Source organism: Bombina bombina, chromosome 1, assembly GCF_027579735.1.
Source record: "Bombina bombina isolate aBomBom1 chromosome 1, aBomBom1.pri, whole genome shotgun sequence".
In the NCBI taxonomy this organism is placed as follows: Eukaryota; Metazoa; Chordata; class Amphibia; order Anura; family Bombinatoridae; genus Bombina; species Bombina bombina.
This window is the reverse complement of record NC_069499.1, coordinates 833,052,645-833,072,683: the sequence shown is the minus strand read 5'-3', so window position 1 is coordinate 833,072,683 and position 20,039 is coordinate 833,052,645. Positions and strand designations below refer to the sequence as shown.

General features: G+C 38.5%; 1 protein-coding gene across 2 annotated transcripts in view; it reads left to right on the top strand.

Moving 5' to 3' along the window:
* Positions 1 to 20,039, top strand: part of DHX38 (DEAH-box helicase 38) — a 757,289-nt gene that overhangs the window by 245,982 nt on the left and 491,268 nt on the right. For both annotated transcript variants that reach the window (XR_008400173.1, XM_053699448.1), the window contains exon 12: positions 8,862 to 8,999. Coding sequence is in view for 1 of the 2 variants with exons in the window: in XM_053699448.1 (XP_053555423.1) it covers positions 8,862 to 8,999 (138 nt within the window). In the remaining variant the exon portion in view is untranslated. The remainder of the gene's footprint in view (positions 1 to 8,861; positions 9,000 to 20,039) is intronic.

The following is a 20,039-nucleotide window of genomic DNA, read 5'->3' as shown; positions in this document are numbered from 1 at the left end:
AAATACCAGGCAATCCCTCTCTGAATGAGAGAAATAGCACAACCCCAGACGTACGTTTCGGCCTATTGTGGGCCTCGTCAGTGAGGTGCAGCCATATCCCTCTAGGCACACTGAGCAACGGGTCCACGTCTGGATTACTGCATCACACTTAGGGAGACTTCCCTAAGTGTCATAATTTGCATAAATAAAAAGAGAGAAGCACTCAACCTGGGAACAAACAATACTTTCCTGTAGCATATCCGTCGGATCCTGACTTAACAGTGCAGTTCAGCCCCGAAATACCAGGCAATCCTTCTCTGAATGAGAGGGATGTGGCTGCACCTCACTGACGAGGCCCACAATAGGCCGAAACGTACGTCTGGGGTTTTGCCGTTTCTCTCGTTCATAGAGGGATTGCCTGGTATTTCGGGGCTGGATTGCACTGTTAAGTCAGGATCAGACTGATATGCTACAGGAAAGTTCTTCTCTGTGAAAGGCACATATTGAGCAAAAAGAGGCTGCTTCTAGGGTGGTAACTAGCCATAGAACAAGCTATTATGCTATTGTTCGTTCCCAGGTTGAGCGCTTCTCTCTTTTTATTTATGCGATACAGAGGGCTTTGGCTGCTATTCTGCCTTCTTTTAAAATGTCTCATACTACTGAAGAAATTTGTAATGACCGACAACATACTGATATATCCACCTCTGATGATGATCTCTCTGATTCAGAAGATCCTACTTCAGACATTGACATTGATAAATCATCTTATATTTTTAAGATTAAGTATATTTGTTCTTTGTTAAAAGAAGAGTTGATAACTTTGGATATTGAGGAGTCTGGTCCTCTTGATAATAAACCCAGTAAATGTTTAAATTCTGTCTATAAACCTCCTGTGACTAGTCCTGAGGTATTTCCTGTTCCTGATGCTATTTCTGATGTGATTGCTAAGGAATGGTCTAAGCTTGTTTCTTCTTTTGTTCCTTCTTCAAGATTTAAAAAGTTGTATCCTTTGCCAGTGGCTAATTTAGAGTTTTGGGGAAAAGTCCCTAAGGTTGATGGGGCTATTTCTACTCTTGCTAAATTTACTACTATTCCTATGGAAGATAGTACTTCTTTTAAGGATCCTTCAGATAAGAAAATTGAATCTTATCTAAGGAAAGCTTATTTATATTCTGGCTATATTCTCAGACCTGCCATTTCTATGGCTGATGTTGCAGCGGCATCAACTTTTTGGTTGCATAGCTTAGCACAACAGGAAAAAGATTCTGATTTGCCTAGCATTGTTAGTTTGCTTCAACATGGTAATCATTTTATCTGTGCTGCTATTTTTGATATCACCAAGATAGATGTTAAATCTATGTCTTTGGCTTTTTTAGCTAGAAGAGCTTTATGGCTCAAATAATGGAATGCTGACATGGTATCTAAATCTAGGTTGCTATCTCTATCATCCCAGGGTAATAATTTATTTGGTTCCCAATTGGAATCTATTATTTCCACTATTACTGGAGGGAAGGGAGTTTTTTTACCCCCAGATAAAAAGTCTAAGGGTAAATCTAAAGCTTTTAATCGGTTTTGTTTCTTTCTTCAGAATAGAAAACAAAAAAACACTCCTTCTCCTAAGGACTCTGGCTCCAATCGGAAGCCATCTTCAAATTGGAATAAATCCAAGCCTTATAAGAAGCCAAAGCTAGCCCCCAAGACTGCATTAAGGTGCGGCCCTCAATCCAGTTCTACTGGTGGGGGGCATATTGAAATTATTTCAAGACATTTGGGCAGGTTCCATTTAGAATCCTTGGATTCAGAATATTGTTTCTCAGAGGTATCAAATAGGTTTCAGAATAAGACCTCCTGTGAAAGCTCAGGCCTTTCTGAGGTGTGTTTCAGATCTGGTGCTTTCAGGGGTAATTGTACCAGTTCCACTTCTGGAACAGGGTCTGTTTTTTTTTTTTTTTCAAATCCTATTCATTGTCCCGAAGAAGGAAAATTCATTCAGACCAGTTCTTAATCTGATGTTTTTGAATAAATTTGTAAGGGTCCCAACTTTCAAGATGGTGACTATAAGGATTATTCTGCCTTTTGTTCAGCAAGGTAATTACATGTCCTCAATAGACTTAGAGAATGCATATCTTCACATTCCGATTCATCCAGGCCACTATCGGTTTCTGAGATTCTCTTTTCTAGACAAGCATTACCAATTTCTCTCTCTACCATTTTTCCTAGCGACAGCTCCAATAATCTTGTTTCGAAGGTTCTAGGTGCCCTTCTATCTGTTATCAGAGAGCAGGGTATTGCAGTATTTCCTTATTTGGACGATAGGTACTGGCTCAATCTTTTCATTTAGCAGAATCTCACACAAATCAACTTGTGTTGTTTCTTCAAAGACATGGTTGGAGGATTAATTTACCAAATAGTTTCTTGATTCCTCAGACAAGGGTCACCTTTTTAGGTTTACAGATAGATTCAGTGTCCATTACTCTGTCTTTAACAGACAAGAGACAAATGAAATTGCTTTCTGCTCCCTGTTGAAACCTTCAGTCTCGATCATTCCCTTCAGTGGCTATGTGCATGGAAGTTTTAGGTCTCATGACTGCAGCTTCAGACGCAATCCCCTTTGCTCGTTTTCATATGAGACCTCTTCAGCTTTGCATGCTGAATCAATGGTGCAATGATTATACTCTGATATCACAATTGATATCCTTAGATCCCAACACTCAACTCTCTGACGTGGTGGTTAGACCATTGTCGGATTATTAAAGGGTCCTCTTTTGTTCGTCCTTCCTGGACTGTGATTTCAACAGATGCAAGTCTCACAGGTTGGGGAGCTGTTTGGTGGTCTCTGACAGCACAAGGAGTTTGGATTCCTCAAGAGGCAAGGTTACAAATAAATATTTTAGAACTCCGTGCTATTTTCAGGGCTCCTCAGGCTTGGCCTCTATTAAAGAGAGAATCATTAATTCATTTTCAGACAGACAATATGACAACTGTGGCATATGTCAATCATCGGAGTGGTTCTTGCAGTCCTTTAACTATGAAAGAAGTATCTTGGATACTTTCTTGTGCGGTATCCATCTCCTGTCTAATTTCTGCGATACATATCCCAAGTGTAGACAATTGGGAAGCGGATTATCTCAGTCGTCAGTCTTTACATTCAGGGGAGTGGTCTCTCCATCCAGATGTATTTTGTCAGATTCTACAGATGTGGGGTCTTCCCGAAATAGATCTGATTGCTTCCCATCTAAACAAGATGCTTCCCAGGTACCTTTCCAGGTCCAGGGATCCTCAGGCGGAGGATGCGTTAGCAGTTTCTTGGTTTTATCAACCTGCTTACATTTTTCCGCCTCTGGTTCTTCTTCCAAAGGTGATCTCCAAGATCATAATGGAACAATAACATGTATTTCTGATAGCACCAGCATGGCCTCACAGGTTTTGGTATGTGGATCTTGTTCGGATGTCCAGTTGCAAAACTTGGCCACTTCCTTTAAGGCCAGACCTTCTGTATCAAGGGCCGTTTTTCCATCAGGATCTCAAATTGCTAAATTTGAAGGTATGGAAATTGGACACTTAGTGCTTAGTCATAGAGGTTTCTCTTACTCATTGATTAATATTTTGCTACAGGCACATAAGTCTGTTTCAAGGAAGATTTATTATCAGGTTTGGAAAACCTATATTTCGTGGTGTTCTTCTCATAAGTTCTGTTGGCATTATTTTAGAATTCCTAGAGTTTTACAGTTTCTTCAGGATAGTTTCGATAAAGGTTTGTCTGCAAGTTCTTTGAAGGGACAGATCTCTGCTCTTTCTGTTTTATTTCATAGAAAGATTGCTAAACTTCCTGATATTCACTGCTTTCTTCATGCTTTTGTTCGTATCAAGCCTGTTATTAAATCAATTTCTCCTCCTTGGAGTCTTAATTTGGTTTTGAAGGCTTTGCAGACTCCTCTTTTTGAGCCTATGCGTTCTTTGGATATTAAAGGGACAGTACACTGTAAAATTGTTTTTCCATAAATGTTTTTTAAATGAGTTGTTATACCAACTGCAGAGTATAAAATATTTGAGAAATTGCATTTTCGGGTTTATTTGTGTATCTGAAGTAGCTGGTTTTGTGCTTTGAAACCACAGCCTATTACAATGGGTTGAGCTTCAGGTAATATCAGATCTCATTATGTTATCACTTTTATGTACACAGACTTGCTTCCTTATCTTATATTTGTCTGGAACACCAAAGCTCAATACATAGAGAGAACAATGGAAAATTATCATTTTATTACTTAACTATCATGCCCCCCATTGAGGGTGTAATCTCTTCTGCTGGCTGTGTTTACTTAGGCTTGTCAATAGCGTATACGCCAGTATCAAAACTTTCAGTATAGGTTGGGAAACCACAAGCTAAATCAGCTATTTCAAATGCTGAAATAGGAGTAAAGGAGCCACTTGCAACCAATTTAATACACTCTAGCAGGTAAAAAGGATAATTGGGAATAATTTAAAGGGGAGAAAGTTTTTGGGTGAACTGTCCCTTTAAACTACTTTCTTGGAAAGTGTTGTTTCTTTTTGGCTATCTCTTCAGCTAGAATAGTTTCTGAATTGTCTGCTCTCTCTTGTGAGTCTCCTTTTCTGATTTTCCATCAGGATAAGGCTGTTTTGCGGACTTCGTTTAAATTGGTTAAAACTTTTGATTCACAAGGCCCGTTTGGAGACGGGACAGTCTCCACCTCAGAGAATTACAGCTCATTCTACTAGATCAGTCGCCACTTCTTGAAGCTTCGGGTTGATCAGATTTGCAAAGCAGCAACTTGGTCTTCTTTGCATACATTTACTAAATTTTTACCATTTTGATGTATTTGCTTCTTCTGAAGCAGTCTTTGGTAGAAAAGTCCTTCAGGCAGCTGTCTCCGTTTGATTCTCCTGCTTATGATTTAATTTTTTTCTTTGAAATTTATGAGAGAGACTTATTTTTTTTGTGGATTTAATTTTTTCAGCGGAAATAGCTGTTTTTATTTTATCCCTCCCTTTCTAGTGACTCTTCTGTGGTCTTCCACATCTTGGGTATTTCTATCCCATACGTGACTAGCTCATGGACTCTTGCCAATTACATGAAAGAAAACATAATTTATGCTAGAACTTACCTGATAAATTCATTTCTTTCATATTGGCAAGAGCCCATGAGGCCCACCCTTTTTTTTGGTGGTTATGCTTTTTTTACTCCTTATTTTATCACCCCACTACTTGGCTATTCGTTAAACTGAATTGTGGGTGTGATGAGGGGTGTATTTATAGGCATTTTGAGGTTTGGGAAACTTTGCCCCTCCTGGTAGGATTGTATATCCCATACGTCACTAGCTCATGGACTCTTGCCAATATGAAAGAAATTAATTTATCAGGTAAGTTCTTACATAAATTATGTTTTCTTTCATGTAATTGGCAAGAGTCCATGAGTTAGTGACGTATAGGATAGAAATACCCAAGATGCGGACTTCATTTACATTTTTGCCTAAAGTTGTGAATTCTAACAACATCAATAAGGAAATTGTTGTTCCTTCTTTGTGTCCTATTCCTAAGAATACTCTTGAAGGGTCTTTACATTCTTTGAATGTGGTAAGAGCTTTGAAATATTATGTTGAGGCTACTTAAGATTTCAGAAAGACTTCTAGTCTATTTGTTATTTTTTTCTGGTTTCAGGAAAAGTCAGAAAGCCTCTGTTATTTCTCTGTTTCACAAAGCTTATTTGGAGGCGGGGCAGTCTCCACCTCAGAGAATTACAGCTCATTTTACTAGATCAGTTGCCACTTCGTGGGCTTTCAAGAATGAAGCTTCAGTTGATCAAATTTACAAAGCAGCAACTTGGTCTTCTTTCCTTACTTTTTCTTAATTTTACCATTTTTATGTGTTTTTTCTTCTTTCGAAGCAGCCTTTGGTAGAACGTTTTTTCAGGCAGTTGTCTTTGCTTGATTCTAATGCCTTTGATTTGAGTTTTTTTGAAATTTTTAAGAAAACAATTATTTTTTCGGATTTAAATTCTCATCGCAAATAGCTGTTTTTATTTTATCCCTCCCTCTCTATTGACTCGTGGACTTCCATATCTTGGGTATTATATCCCATACATCACTAGCTCATGGACTCTTTCCACTTACATGAAAGAAAACATAATTTATGTAAGAACTTATCTGATAAATTAATTTCTTTCATAGTGGCAAGAGTCCATGAGACCCACCCTATTTTTGGTGGTTATGATTTTTTTTGTATAAAGCACATTATTTTTCCAGTTCCTCTTTTTGTATGCTTTTTACTCTTTAAACTTTGCCCCCTCCTGGTGGGAATGTATATCCCATAAGTCACTAGCTCATGGACTCTTGCCACTATGAAAGAAATTAATTTATCAGATAGGTTCTTACATAAATTATGTTTTTTAATGTTTTTGCTTCTTTGGAGTAAAGTCTTTCAGGCAGTTGTCTCAGCTTGATTTGATTTCTTACCTTTGCAAAAGTGCATTTTAAACTAAATGTTTTGCCTTTTTTGATTCTGTTGAGGTTGTAAATTTTGTTTTCTCAGTCAAGCAGCACTATACTCTGGCTTTACTTTGTAAGTTTTCCTCAACACAGTGCAGCCAGAGTGAAGAGCTGTTTAAAGAGAACAATACTAAAGACTGAGCAGCGCTGCAAAGCTGCAGCACATTGGTTGATGCTTTATTCTCTAGTTATTCAACACATTGCAATTGAGCTGGTTCTTTAGTGTAACTAAATTTTAATTTTATTTGAAAATTACCCCAAATGTTTTCTTTCGTGATTCAGATAGAGCATACAATTTTAAACAACTTTCTAATTTACTATTATCAATATTCTTTCATGTAATTAGTCCATGAGCTAGTGACGTATGGGATATACATTCCTACCAGGAGGGGCAAAGTTTCCCAATCCTCAAAATGCCCACAAATACACCCCTCACCACACCCACAATTCAGTTTTACAAACTTTGCCTCCTATGGAGGTGGTGAAGTAAGTTTGTGCTAGATTCTACGTTGATATGCGCTCCGCAGCAAGTTGGAGCCCGGTTTTCCTCTCAGCGTGCAGTGAATGTCAGAGGGATGTGAGGAGAGTATTGCCTATTTGAATGCAGTGATCTCCTTCTACGGGGTCTATTTCATAGGTTCTCTGTTATCGGTCGTAGAGATTCATCTCTTACCTCCCTTTTCAGATCGACGATATACTCTTATTTATATACCATTACCTCTGCTGATTCTCGTTTCAGTACTGGTTTGGCTTTCTACAAACATGTAGATGAGTGTCCTGGGAGAAGAGTTTCTGAATTATCTGCTCTTATGTTGAAGCTACTAAGTCTTTCCGAAAGACTTCTAGTCTATTTGTTATCTTTTCCGGTTCTAGAAAAGGCCAGAAAGCTTCTGCCATTTCTTTGGCATCTTGGTTGAAATCTTTAATTCATCTTGCCTATGTTGAGTCGGGTAAAACTCCGCCTCAGAGGATTACAGCTCATTCTACTAGGTCAGTTTCTACTTCCTGGGCGTTTAGGAATGAAGCTTCGATTGATCAGATTTGCAAAGCAGCAACTTGGTCCTCTTTGCATACTTTTACTAAATTCTACCATTTTGATGTATTTTCTTCTTCTGAAGCAGTTTTTGGTAGAAAAGTACTTCAGGCAGCGGTTTCAGTTTGAATCTTCTGCTTATGTTTTTCATTAAACTTTATTTGGGTGTGGATTATTTTCAGCAGGAATTGGCTGTCTTTATTTTATCCCTCCCTCTCTAGTGACTCTTGTGTGGAAAGATCCACATCTTGGGTAATCATTATCCCATACGTCACTAGCTCATGGACTTACCTGATAAATTCATTTCTTTCATATTAGCAAGAGTCCATGAGGCCCGCCCTTTTTTTGTGGTGGTTATGATTTTTGTATAAAGCACAATTATTCCAATTCCTTATTTTATATGCTTTCGCACTTTTTTATCACCCCACTTCTTGGCTATTCGTTAAACTGAATTGTGGGTGTGGTGAGGGGTGTATTTGTGGGCATTTTGAGGTTTGGGAAACTTTGCCCCTCCTGGTAGGAATGTATATCCCATACGTCACTAGCTCATGGACTCTTGCTAATATGAAAGAAATGAATTTATCAGGTAAGTTCTTACATAAATTATGTTTTTCTTCGTTCTCTTGCTATATTTATTTTAAAAAGGCATCTAAGCAATTTTTTTTGGTTTAAACTCTGGACAGTACTTGTTTATTGGTGAGTGAATTTATCCACCAATCAGCAAGAACAATCTAGTTTGTTCACCAAGAATGGGCCGGCATCTAAACGTACATTCTTGCTTTTCAAATAAAGATACCAAGAGAATGAAGAAAATTTGATAATAGGAGTAAATTAAAGTTTCGTTAAATTGCATGCTCTATCTGAATCGCGAAAGAAAAAATTTAGGTTCAGTTTCCCTTTAACTTATTAATTTCTTTCATGGTGTCCATTAGACACTGCCCTTTGTTTTTTTTCCCCTGCTCCTATTTGTTTGCCCTTATTTCTTTTACCACCTCTTTATGCTCGACTATACATTAGACTGAGATATGAGTGTAGTGGGAGGGGTTTATAATAAGGGTCCTGGAGTTTGGAAGATCTTTACCTCTTCATAGTGGTAGGGAACAGTAATTCCCAGGAGTAATGGATCGTGGACTCTCACCACCATAAAATAAATACATTTATCAGGTAAGCGTAAATTATTATGATTTCTTTTTCTTTTCTTTTTTTTTACCTTGCTTGGCCATGTACTTTTCTTTTATTAAATAATAAGGTTAATTTGTGTTTGAGGGGAAGGTAGTGGGTAGTGTGTGTCTTTGCATGTGTCTGTTGGCATAATATTTTATGTCAATCTGTCCTTGCTCTACTAGGGCGGAACAGAAGTTTGCAGATCATGTGCGTGAACGTAGTGAGGCAAGCAGTGACTTCTCCCGTAAGAAGAGTTTGATGGAACAGCGTCAGTTTCTGCCCATATTTGCAGTACAGCAGGAGCTACTCACAATTATCAGGTAATGCACATTTTACTTGCTAATGATTGGATTATCTTCATAAAAAGTTGCAGAGGAGTTCAGGGTTAAAACAGACCAACTACATGTGACATAAGTACATTTATTTTATCTAAGGTTTATTATTTAATCTAAGGTTTTTAAACATACAAATTTACATTATTTAAGGGATTGTAAACACCTTGAGATTTGTTTTTAAAATGTCTGGTTATGCATAAGAAAACAACTTTGCAATATATTTCCATTATTTATTTTTCCCCTTTTCATGTAATTTAGCTCTGAAAATTGAACAATTTCTAATTCTCAGAACATGAAAAGCACCCTGGTGACTTCTCAAGGTTATCCCTTCTGTATAGCTTCCACTTATTGGCTTTTTATGATAACAACTGCAAAACAGAGTACTTTATACTAAATTTAAGACCGTGGCTAGCCTTGTCTGTGGACTAAAGCCCAGATTCATTCACTCCTAGGTGGGTGGACTTTGGCTGTTGAAAAATAATTACAGTTAAAAGGATGTAAATTTGTTTTAATAAGTTAAACTTGGCTGATATGTTATTCTAAAGCAACAACAAATGTCTTGTAATTACAAGGTGTTTACTGTTCCTTTTAAAAGATTGACAGCACAAAAGATCAATCCTTGTTTTCTTTCATGTAATTAGCAAGAGTCCATGAGCTAGTGACGTATGGGATATACATTCCTACCAGGAGGGGCAAAGTTTCCCAAACCTTAAAATGCCTATAAATACACCCCTCACCACACCCACAATTCAGTTTTACAAACTTTGCCTCCGATGGAGGTGGTGAAGTAAGTTTGTGCTAGATTCTACGTTGATATGCGCTCCGCAGCAAGTTGGAGCCCGGTTTTCCTCTCAGCGTGCAGTGAATGTCAGAGGGATGTGAGGAGAGTATTGCCTATTTGAATGCAGTGATCTCCTTCTAAGGGGTCTATTTCATAGGTTCTCTGTTATCGGTCGTAGAGATTTATCTCTTACCTCCCTTTTCAGATCGACGATATACTCTTATATATACCATTACCTCTGCTGATTCTCGTTTCAGTACTGGTTTGGCTATCTGCTATATGTAGATGAGTGTCCTGGGGTAAGTAAGTCTTATTTTCTGTGACACTCCTAGCTATGGTTGGGCACTTTGTTTATAAAGTTCTAAATATATGTATTCAAACATTTATTTGCCTTGACTCAGAATGTTCAACTTTCCTTATTTTTCAGACAGTCAGTTTCATATTTGGGATAATGCATTTTAATTTAACATTTTTTACCTTAAAATTTGACTTTTTCCCTGTGGGCTGTTAGGCTCGCGGGGGCTGAAAATGCGTCATTTTATTGCGTCATTGTTGGCGCGGACTTTTTTGGCGCAAAAATTCTATTTCCGTTTCCGGCGTCATACGTGTTGCCGGAAGTTGCGTCATTCTTTGACGTTATTTTGCGCCAAAAATGTCGGCGTTCCGGATGTGGCGTCATTTTTGGCGCCAAAAAGCATTTAGGCGCCAAATAATGTGGGCGTCTTATTTGGCGCGAAAAAATATGGGCGTCACTTTTGTCTCCACATTATTTAAGTCTCATTTTTTATTGCTTCTGGTTGCTAGAAGCTTGTTCTTTGGCATTTTTTCCCATTCCTGAAACTGTCATTTAAGGAATTTGATCAATTTTGCTTTATATGTTGTTTTTTTCTTTTACATATTGCAAGATGTTCCACGTTGCAACTGAGTCAGAAGATACTTCAGGAAAATCACTGCACAGTGCTGGAGCTACCAAGCTAAGTGTATCTGCTATAAACTTTTGGTATCTGTTTCTCCAGCTGTTATTTGTATTGCATGTCATGTCAAACTTATTAATGCAGATAAAATTTCCTTTAGTACTGTTACATTACCTGTTGCTGTTCCGTCAACATCTAATTTTCAGAGTGTTCCTGATAACATAAGAGATTTTATTTTTTAAATCCATTAAGAAGGCTATGTCTGTTATTTCTCCTTCTAGTATACATAAAAGTCTTTTAAAACTTCTCTTTTTTCAGATGAATTTTTAAATGAACATCATCATTCTGATACTGATAATGGTTCTTCTGGTTCAGAGGTTTCTGTCTCAGAGGTTGATGCTGATAAATCTTTGTATTTGTTCAAGATGGAATTTATTCGTTCTTTACTTAAAGAAGTGTTATTTGCATTAGAAATAGAGGATTCTGGTCCTCTTGATACTAAATGTAAACGTTTAAATAAGGTTTTTAAATCTCCTGTAGTTATTCCAGAAGTGTTTTATCTCCCTGATGTTATTTCTGAAGTAATTTCCAGGGAATGGAATAATTTGGGTAATTTATTTACTCCTTCTAGACGTTTAAGCAAATTATATCCTGTGCCATCTGACAGATTAGAGTTTTTTGGGACAAAAATCCCTAAGGTTATGGGGCTGTCTCTACTCCTGCTAATGTACTACTGTTCCTACGGCAGATAGTACTTCATTTAAGGATCCTTTAGATAGGAAAATTGAATCCTTTCTAAGAAAAGCTTACTTATGTTCAGGTAATCTTCTTAGACCTGCTATATTTTTAGCGGATGTTGCTGCAGCTTCAACTTTTTGGTTAGAAGCTTTAGCGCAACAAGTAACAGATCATAATTTTATAGCATTATTATTATTCTATAACATGCTAATAATTTTATTGGTGATACCATCTTTTGATATCATTAGAGTTGATGTCAGGTATATGTCTCTAGCTATTTTAGCTAGAAAAGCTTTATGGATTAAACTTGGAATGCTGACATGTCTTCTAAGTCAACTTTGCTTTCCCTTTCTTTCCAGGGTAAATAATCATTTTCGTTCCTTTCCTCACAAGGAACAAAAGCCTGATCCTTCATCCTCAGGAGCGGTATCAGTTTGGAAACTATTTCCAGTTTGGAATATATCCAAGCCTTATAGATACCTATAGCCAGCTCCTAAGTACCTATGAAGGTGCGGCCCTTATTCCAGCTCAGCTGGTATAGGGCAGATTACGTTTTCTTCAAAGAAATTTGGATCAATTCCGTTCTTAATCTCTGGTTTCAGAAACATTGTTTCAGAAAGGTACAGAATTGGCTTCAAGTTAAGGCCTCCTGCTAAGAGATTCTTTTCTTTCCCGTGTCCCAGTTAACACAGCAAAGGCTCAGCATTTCTGAAATGTGTTTCAGATCTAGAGTTGGCTGGAGTATTTATGCCAGTTCCAGTTCTGGAACAGGGGCTGGGGTTTTATTTTATCTCTTCATTGTACCAAAGAAGGTCAATTCCTTCAGACCAGTTCCGGATCTATCATTATTGAATCGTTATGTTAGGATACCAACATTCAAGATGGTTACTGTAGGACTATCCTGCCTTTTGTTTAGCAAGGGCATTATATGTCTACAATAGATTTTCAGGATGTGTATCTGCATATTCCGATTCATCCAGATCACTTTTTAGTGTCTGAGATTCTCTTTTTAGACAAGCATTACCAGTTTTGTGGCTCTACCGTTTGGCCTAGCCTCAGTTCCAAGAATTTTTTTCAAAGGTTCTCGGTGCCCTTCTTTCTGTAATCAGAGAATAGGGTTTTGGTATTTCCTTATTTGGACGATATCTTGGTACTTGCTCAGTCTTCTCATTTTCGAAGAATCTCATACGAAACGACTTGTGTTGTTTCTTCAAGTTCATGGTTGGAGGATCAATTTACCAATCAGTTCATTGATTCCTCAGACAAGGGTAACCTTTTTAGGTTTCTAGATATATTCAGTGTCTATGACTCTGTCCTTGTCAGACAAGAGAAGTTTAACATTGATATCAGCTTGTCAAAACCTTCAGTCACAATCATTCCCTTTGGTAGCCTTATGCATGGAAATGTTGGGTCTTAGGACTGCCGCATCAGATGCGATCTCCTTTGCTCATTTTCAAATGCGACCTCTTCAGTTCTGTATGCTGAACCAATGGTGCAGGGATTACTCAAAGATATCTCAATTAATATCTTTAAACCGATTTTACAACACTCTCTGACATGGTGGACAGATCACCATCGTTTAGTTCAGGGGGCTTCTTTGTTCTTCCGACCTGGACTATAATCTCAACAGATGCAAGTCTTACAGGTTGGGGAGCTGTGTGGGGGTATCTGACGGCACAAGGGGTTTGGGAATCTCAGGAGGTGAGTTTTCCGATCAATATTTTGGAACTCCGTGCAATTTTCAGAGCTCTTCAGTCTTGGCCTCTTCTGAAGAGAGAGTTGTTCATTTGTTTTCAGATAGACAATGTCACAACTGTGGCATACATCAATCATCAAGGAGGGACTCACAGTCCTCTGGCTATGAAAGAAGTATCTCGAATTTTTGGTTTGGGCGGAATCCAGCTCCTGTCTAATCTCTGCGGTTCATATCCCAGGTATGGACAATTGGAAAGCGGATTATCTCAGTCGCCAAACGTTGCATCCGGGCGAATGATCTCTTCACCCAGAGGTATTTCTTCAGATTGTTCAAATGTGGGAACTTCCAGAAATAGATCTGATGGCTTCTCATCTAAACAAGAAACTTCCCAGGTATCTGTCCAGATCCCAGGATCCTCAGGCGGAGGCAGTGGATGCATTATCACTTCCTTGGAAGTATCATCCTGCCTATATCTTTCCGCCTCTAGTTCTTCTTCCAAGAGTAATCTCCAAGATTCTGAAGGAATGCTCGTTTGTTCTGCTGGTAGCTCCGGCATGGCCTCACAGGTTTTGGTATGCGGATCTTGTCCGGATGGCCTCTTGCCAACCGTGGACTCTTCCGTTAAGACCAGACCTTTTGTCTCAAGGTCCTTTTTTCCATCAGGATCTGAAATCCTTAAATTTAAAGGTATGGAGATTGAACGCTTGATTCTTGGTCAAAGAGGTTTCTCTGACTCTGTGATTAATACTGTGTTACAGGCTCGTAGATCTGTATCCAGAGAGATATATTATAGAGTCTGGAAGACTTATATTTCTTGGTGTCTTTCTCATCTTTTTTCTTGGCATTCTTTTAGAATACCGAGAATATTACAGTTTCTTCAGGATGGTTTAGATAAGGGTTTGTCCGCAAGTTCCTTGAAAGGTCAAATCTCTGCTCTTTCTGTTCTTTTTCACAGAAAGATTGCTATTCTTCCTGATATTCATTGTTTTGCACAAGCTTTGGTTCGTATAAAGCCTGTCATTAAGTCAATTTCTCCTCCTTGGAGTTTGAATTTGGTTCTGGGGGCTCTTCAAGCTCCTCCATTTGAACCTATGCATTCATTGGATATTAAATTACTTTCTTGGAAAGTTTTGTTCCTTTTGGCCATCTCTTCTGCCAGAAGAGTTTCTGAATTATCTGCTCTTTCTTGTGAGTCTCCTTTTCTAATTTTTCATCAGGATAAGGCGGTGTTGCGAACTTCTTTTGAATTTTTACCTAAGTTGTGAATTCCAACAACATTAGTAGAGACTTTGTGGTTCCTTCATTATGTCTTAATCCTAAGAATTCTAAGGAGAAATCGTTGCATTCTTTGGATGTTATTAGAGCTTTGAAATATTATGTTGAAGCTACTAAGTCTTTCCGAAAGACTTCTAGTTTATTTGTTATCTTTTCCGGTTTTAGAAAGGCCAGAAAACTTCTGCCATTTCTTTGGCATCTTGGTTGAAATCTTTAATTCATCTTGCCTATGTTGAGTCGGGTAAGACTCTGCCTCATAGGATTACAGCTCATTCTACTAGGTCAGTTTCTACTTCCTGGGCGTTTAGGAATGAAGCTTCGGTTGATCAGATTTGCAAAGCGGCAACTTGGTCCTCTTTGCATACTTTTACCAAATTCTACCATTTTGTTGTATTTTCTTCTTCTGAAGCAGTTTTTGCTAGAAAAGTACTTCAGGCAGCGGTTTCAGTTTGAATCTTCTGCTTATGTTTTTCATTAAACTTTATTTTGGGTGTGGATTATTTTCAGCAGGAATTGGCTGTCTTTATTTTATCCCTCCCTCTCTAGTGACTCTTGTGTGGAAAGATCCACATCTTGGGTAGTCATTATCCCATACGTCACTAGCTCATGGACTCTTGCTAATTACATGAAAGAAAACATAATTTATGTAAGAACTTACCTGATAAATTCATTTCTTTCATATTAGCAAGAGTCCATGAGGCCCGCCCTTTTTTGTGGTGGTTATGATTTTTTTGTATAAAGCACAATTATTCCAATTCCTTATTTTATATGCTTTCGCACTTTTTTTCTTATCACCCCACTTCTTGGCTATTCGTTAAACTGAATTGTGGGTGTGGTGAGGGGTGTATTTATAGGCATTTTAAGGTTTGGGAAACTTTGCCCCTCCTGGTAGGAATGTATATCCCATACGTCACTAGCTCATGGACTCTTGCTAATATGAAAGAAATGAATTTATCAGGTAAGTTCTTACATAAATTATGTTTTTTTTTGTTAACAAATTTCATTGATTGCTTTGACTAGCTTAAAAATAAATGTAGCTAAGTGGCAAAGCTGATTTTAGTACATCAGTCTGCATTTGTGACTTATGAACAAACATTAGTTTTAGCTATATTATGGTTATAAACAATTAAGTTCAATGCAATTTATTAATATTACTCTTCTTTTTTTTTAATTACTTTTTATTGAAGATCATAATATTAGTAATCATTACAAGATTGTCTTTGGTTAATATTACATAACATGATTGTATGTACGGACTCTTTATCCTGTGTTAAAGTGTACAGAGTCCAAGGCTGTAGAGGCTGTGACTGCTAAAGTCTCAGTTGTATATTTAAAATAAAAAAGTGTAGACAGGTTAAACTGTATCTTTCTTTCTAATGTCAGTAAGAGTCCACAAATTCATTCATTTACCTATGGAAAATACTTCACCTGTCCACCAGGAGGAGGCAAAGACAACCCAGCAAGGCTTTGCATATCCTTCCCACGTCCCCTTCCCTCTCAGTAGTTCTTTGCCTAGTTTCATGGAGGTAGGCAAAGAAGAGGTGCTATTTAAAGAAGATTCTTAGTCCTCAGATGGATTGTTTCCTTCAAGAGAGGGCAGGGGAAGTCATGCCTCTTTACCAGCATTCTGAAGCCATTCTCCCTTTTTCCTTACGGGATGGCGGTGTCAGTGACACTCTAATCCTCTGTGAGAGAGGACCCAGACTGGACTTTCTCTTGGTAAGGCTTTAATTTCCTTTAGGGCACCCTAGCTAGCTTTTTCCCTAGTCTGAGAGTGGCTGTGGCTCTGGGAGAAAGGCATGGGGGGCCCTATACAGAATTCAGGGACATGGGTGTTTCTCTCCCAGTAAAGGGGTAGACCCAGAACCTTAGCAGGGTAGGGACTTCTGATGCTAGGGGATAATTGAGTACCTGAGGTCTCTAGGAGGGACTACAGGGTAGCCTAAAAGTGTATCCGGCTGGCATTCTCTGACAGGGAGTTTGTTAAAGGGACAGCCCTACACTTTATTTTAGTGGCAGTGTTTGTATTCTCACATGGCCCTTTGAGATTCTGGTGGGGGTAAGGTGTACATTTGTTAGTGGCATCGGATCGAGGGGTGTTTGTGATTGATTCAGTGCGCAAGTTTCCAAGAAACTTTCTGTCGCATTCTGGATCTGAAATGTTTAAACAAATTCATGATAGTACCTGCCTTCAAGATGGAAACAATTAGATCAGTTTTTCCTCTGGTCTAGGCGGGTCAGTTGATGCATAGTTCTAAGGGATGCATATTCCCATCCACAAGGATCGTCATCAGTTCCTACGTTTTGTTTTTCTGGTCAATCATTATCAGTTCATAGCTCTTCTCTTTTGTTTAGCTACTGTCCCAATGATTTTCACAACGGTCCTAGGAGCGCTTCTGGCGTTGGTCAGACTGCAAGGGATTGCTGTGGCGCGTTACTTGGACTATATCTTGGTTCAAGCGCCTTCTTTTCAGTTAGCAAACTCATACAGATACTCTGCTCTGGTATCTTCGATTTCATGGTTGGAAAGTGAATCTGGGAAAAAGTTCTCTAACTCCTAGTACAAGAGTGACATTCCTGGGGAACTTAATAGACTCTGTTTGTATGAGCATCTTTCTCACGGACCAACGACAAGGAAAACTGCAGACAGCCTGCCGTCTATTACATTCTCTCCTCTGGCCTTTAGTGGCACAATGCATGGAAATGGTAGGTCATATGGTAGCGGCTTCGGATGCTATACTTTTTTGCTCGCTTTTATCTGAGACCTCTACAGTTAAGTAATCTGTCTAGACCCTGTGATGAGAGTCTCTTTCCTGATGGCTATCTCAGGAACCTGTACTCCAGGGCAGATGTTCCTGTGTTCTTCTTGGGAGATTATATCTACGGACGTAAGTTTGACAGACAGGGTGCTGTCTGGGTCCTTTGAGGGCCTTTAGCTCTTCCTATCAACATTCTGGAACTGCAGGCTATCTTCTATGCGCTTTAAGCATGGCTGCATTTATGTTCCGTCTGATTTATTCAATTCAAGTCGGACAATCTTGACGGTGGCTTATATCATATTGAAAAGAAGTCCAGCAGAGCCTCTTGTAGAAAGTAGTTAAAAAGTAAATACTTTATTTAACAAATAGTTTAACACAGCAGGAATAGGATAATAAAATCCTTGGCCGTACAAAAACGTCTGACCTGTTTTGGTCACTAGGACCGTACTCATAGACATAACAAGGTGCATCTGAGTACACAATATAAAGGCTAAGAAACTACCTGATAGGTTAAAACCAAAATGGCTCAAGAATTTAACTCCTGATATACATATAACAAGTTTATACGAAATTGAGAGAGCATAGGAAACATAAATGTATTCATTTACCAGCATATAAGGAGTGCTTCAATTCTTAAAAGAACAGTGATTGCTACTTTGCACAAAGTTAAATACAGAGTATGGGAACAAAAGGTAATAATAAGTGACTGAATTGAACCCCTACATCCCTCCCCATTCGCACAGCTATACACCGGACTACTATTCCTATCGAGGATAGTTGTGCTTTCAAAGACCCTATGGATAAGAAATTAGAGGGTCTTCTTAAGAAGATCTATGTTCATCAGGGGTTGCTTTTGCAACCGGCGGCCTGCATTGTTACGGTTACAAGTGCGGCTACGTATTGGTTTGATGTTCTGGAAAAGTCTCTTAAAACTGAGACTTCTTTGGAAGAGATACAGGATATAATTAAAGCTCTTAAATGAGCAAATTCGTTTATTATGGATGCTTCTTTGCAGATTACCAAATTGGCGGCTAAGAGTTTGGGTTTTTCCATCTTAGCACGCAGAGACTTATGGTTGAAATCTTGGTCTGCGGATGTGTCATCCAAGTCTAAGCTTCTGGCTATTCCTTACAAGGGGAAGACATTGTTCGGTCCTGAAATTATTTCTGACATCGCGGGAGGCAAGGGTCATCTCCTCCCTCAGGATAAAAGATCCAAACAGAGAGGTCGACAGAGTAATTTTTGTTCCTTTCGAAATTTCAAGGGAATCCCTCCTTCCTCTTCCTCTAAACAGGAAGGGAACTATTCTCAAGCCAAGTCTACCTGGAGACCCAACCAGTCTTGGAAAAAGGGTAAGCAATCCAAGAAGCCTGCGGCTGCTCCCAAGTCAGCATGAAGGGCTGGCCCCCGATCCGGGACCGGATCTAGTAGGGGGCAAACTGTCTTTCTTCATCCAGGCTTGGATAAGGGATGTTCAGGATCCCTGGGCATTAGAGATAGTGTATCAGGGATACAAGCTGGAATTCAGAAATTCTTCCTCCAGAGGAAGGTTTCTTATCTTGAGAACCCCCTCTCATATTCTTACTCTTTGCGTGACTTCATATATCCCATTTAAAGTGTATCTCATTTCCCTTTGCTGTGTCAACAAACCTCGCTCACACTGTATGTAAATATACATGTACACACTCATTGTATACATTTCTATTTTGTCCCATACAGCTTCCATGTCTAAAGAATTTCACAATCGATTGTCAAAATTGTATGCTGCTTTACAACACAAAACTACACTCCTTTTCATTGGGATGAAACAATACAATGGACTACTTACTTGTTTTTCTTAATTTCCTTTCTGACGATTTTATTTATTATAGTAACATCTGGGTTATCTAGCACTGCTCATTGATACGCGTCTTACTGTTCACTCTAACAATTGACGCTTCCTTGTTGAATCTAGCGTGACCAAAGCCACTCTCCCTTTTCCGCTATTTTCTTTTGAATAGAAAATCACTGGCTTATGGAAATGTATTATTCTTTCCATTACATAAGCATTCCTATATTATCTATTTGTGATTTATTATAATATACTTGCACTTGGTCCTTTCCTTCTACTTCTTACTAATTATTGTGCTATCAAACTCGAGTAAATTACTCTTTAATATTACAACTATTTAATAGTCATAGTTTTAGCAGTGTTATTACATAATAATTTATAATTATAAAAGTGAATATTTATTTCTCCAACATAGGTGTGTCCGGTCCACGGCGTCATCCTTACTTGTGGGATATTCTCCTCCCCAACAGGAAATGGCAAAGAGCCCAGCAAAGCTGGTCACATGATCCCTCCTAGGCTCCGCCTACCCCAGTCATTCTCTTTGCCGTTGTACAGGCAACATCTCCACGGAGATGGCTTAGAGTTTTTTTTAGTGTTTAACTGTAGTTTTTATTATTCAATCAAGAGTTTGTTATTTTGAAATAGTGCTGGTATGTACTATTTACTCAGAAACAGAAAAGAGATGAAGATTTCTGTTTGTATGAGGAAAATGATTTTAGCAACCGTCACTAAAATCCATGGCTGTTCCACACAGGACTGTTGAGAGCAATTAACTTCAGTTGGGGGAACAGTGAGCAGTCTCTTGCTGCTTGAGGTATGACACATTCTAACAAGACGATGTAATGCTGGAAGCTGTCATTTTCCCTCTGGGATCCGGTAAGCCATGTTTATTACGATTGTAAATAAGGGCTTCAAAAAGGGCTTATTAAGACTGTAGACTTTTTTTGGGCTAAATCGATTGATTATTAACACATATTTAGCCTTGAGGAATCATTTTATCTGGGTATTTTGATATAATAATATCGGCAGGC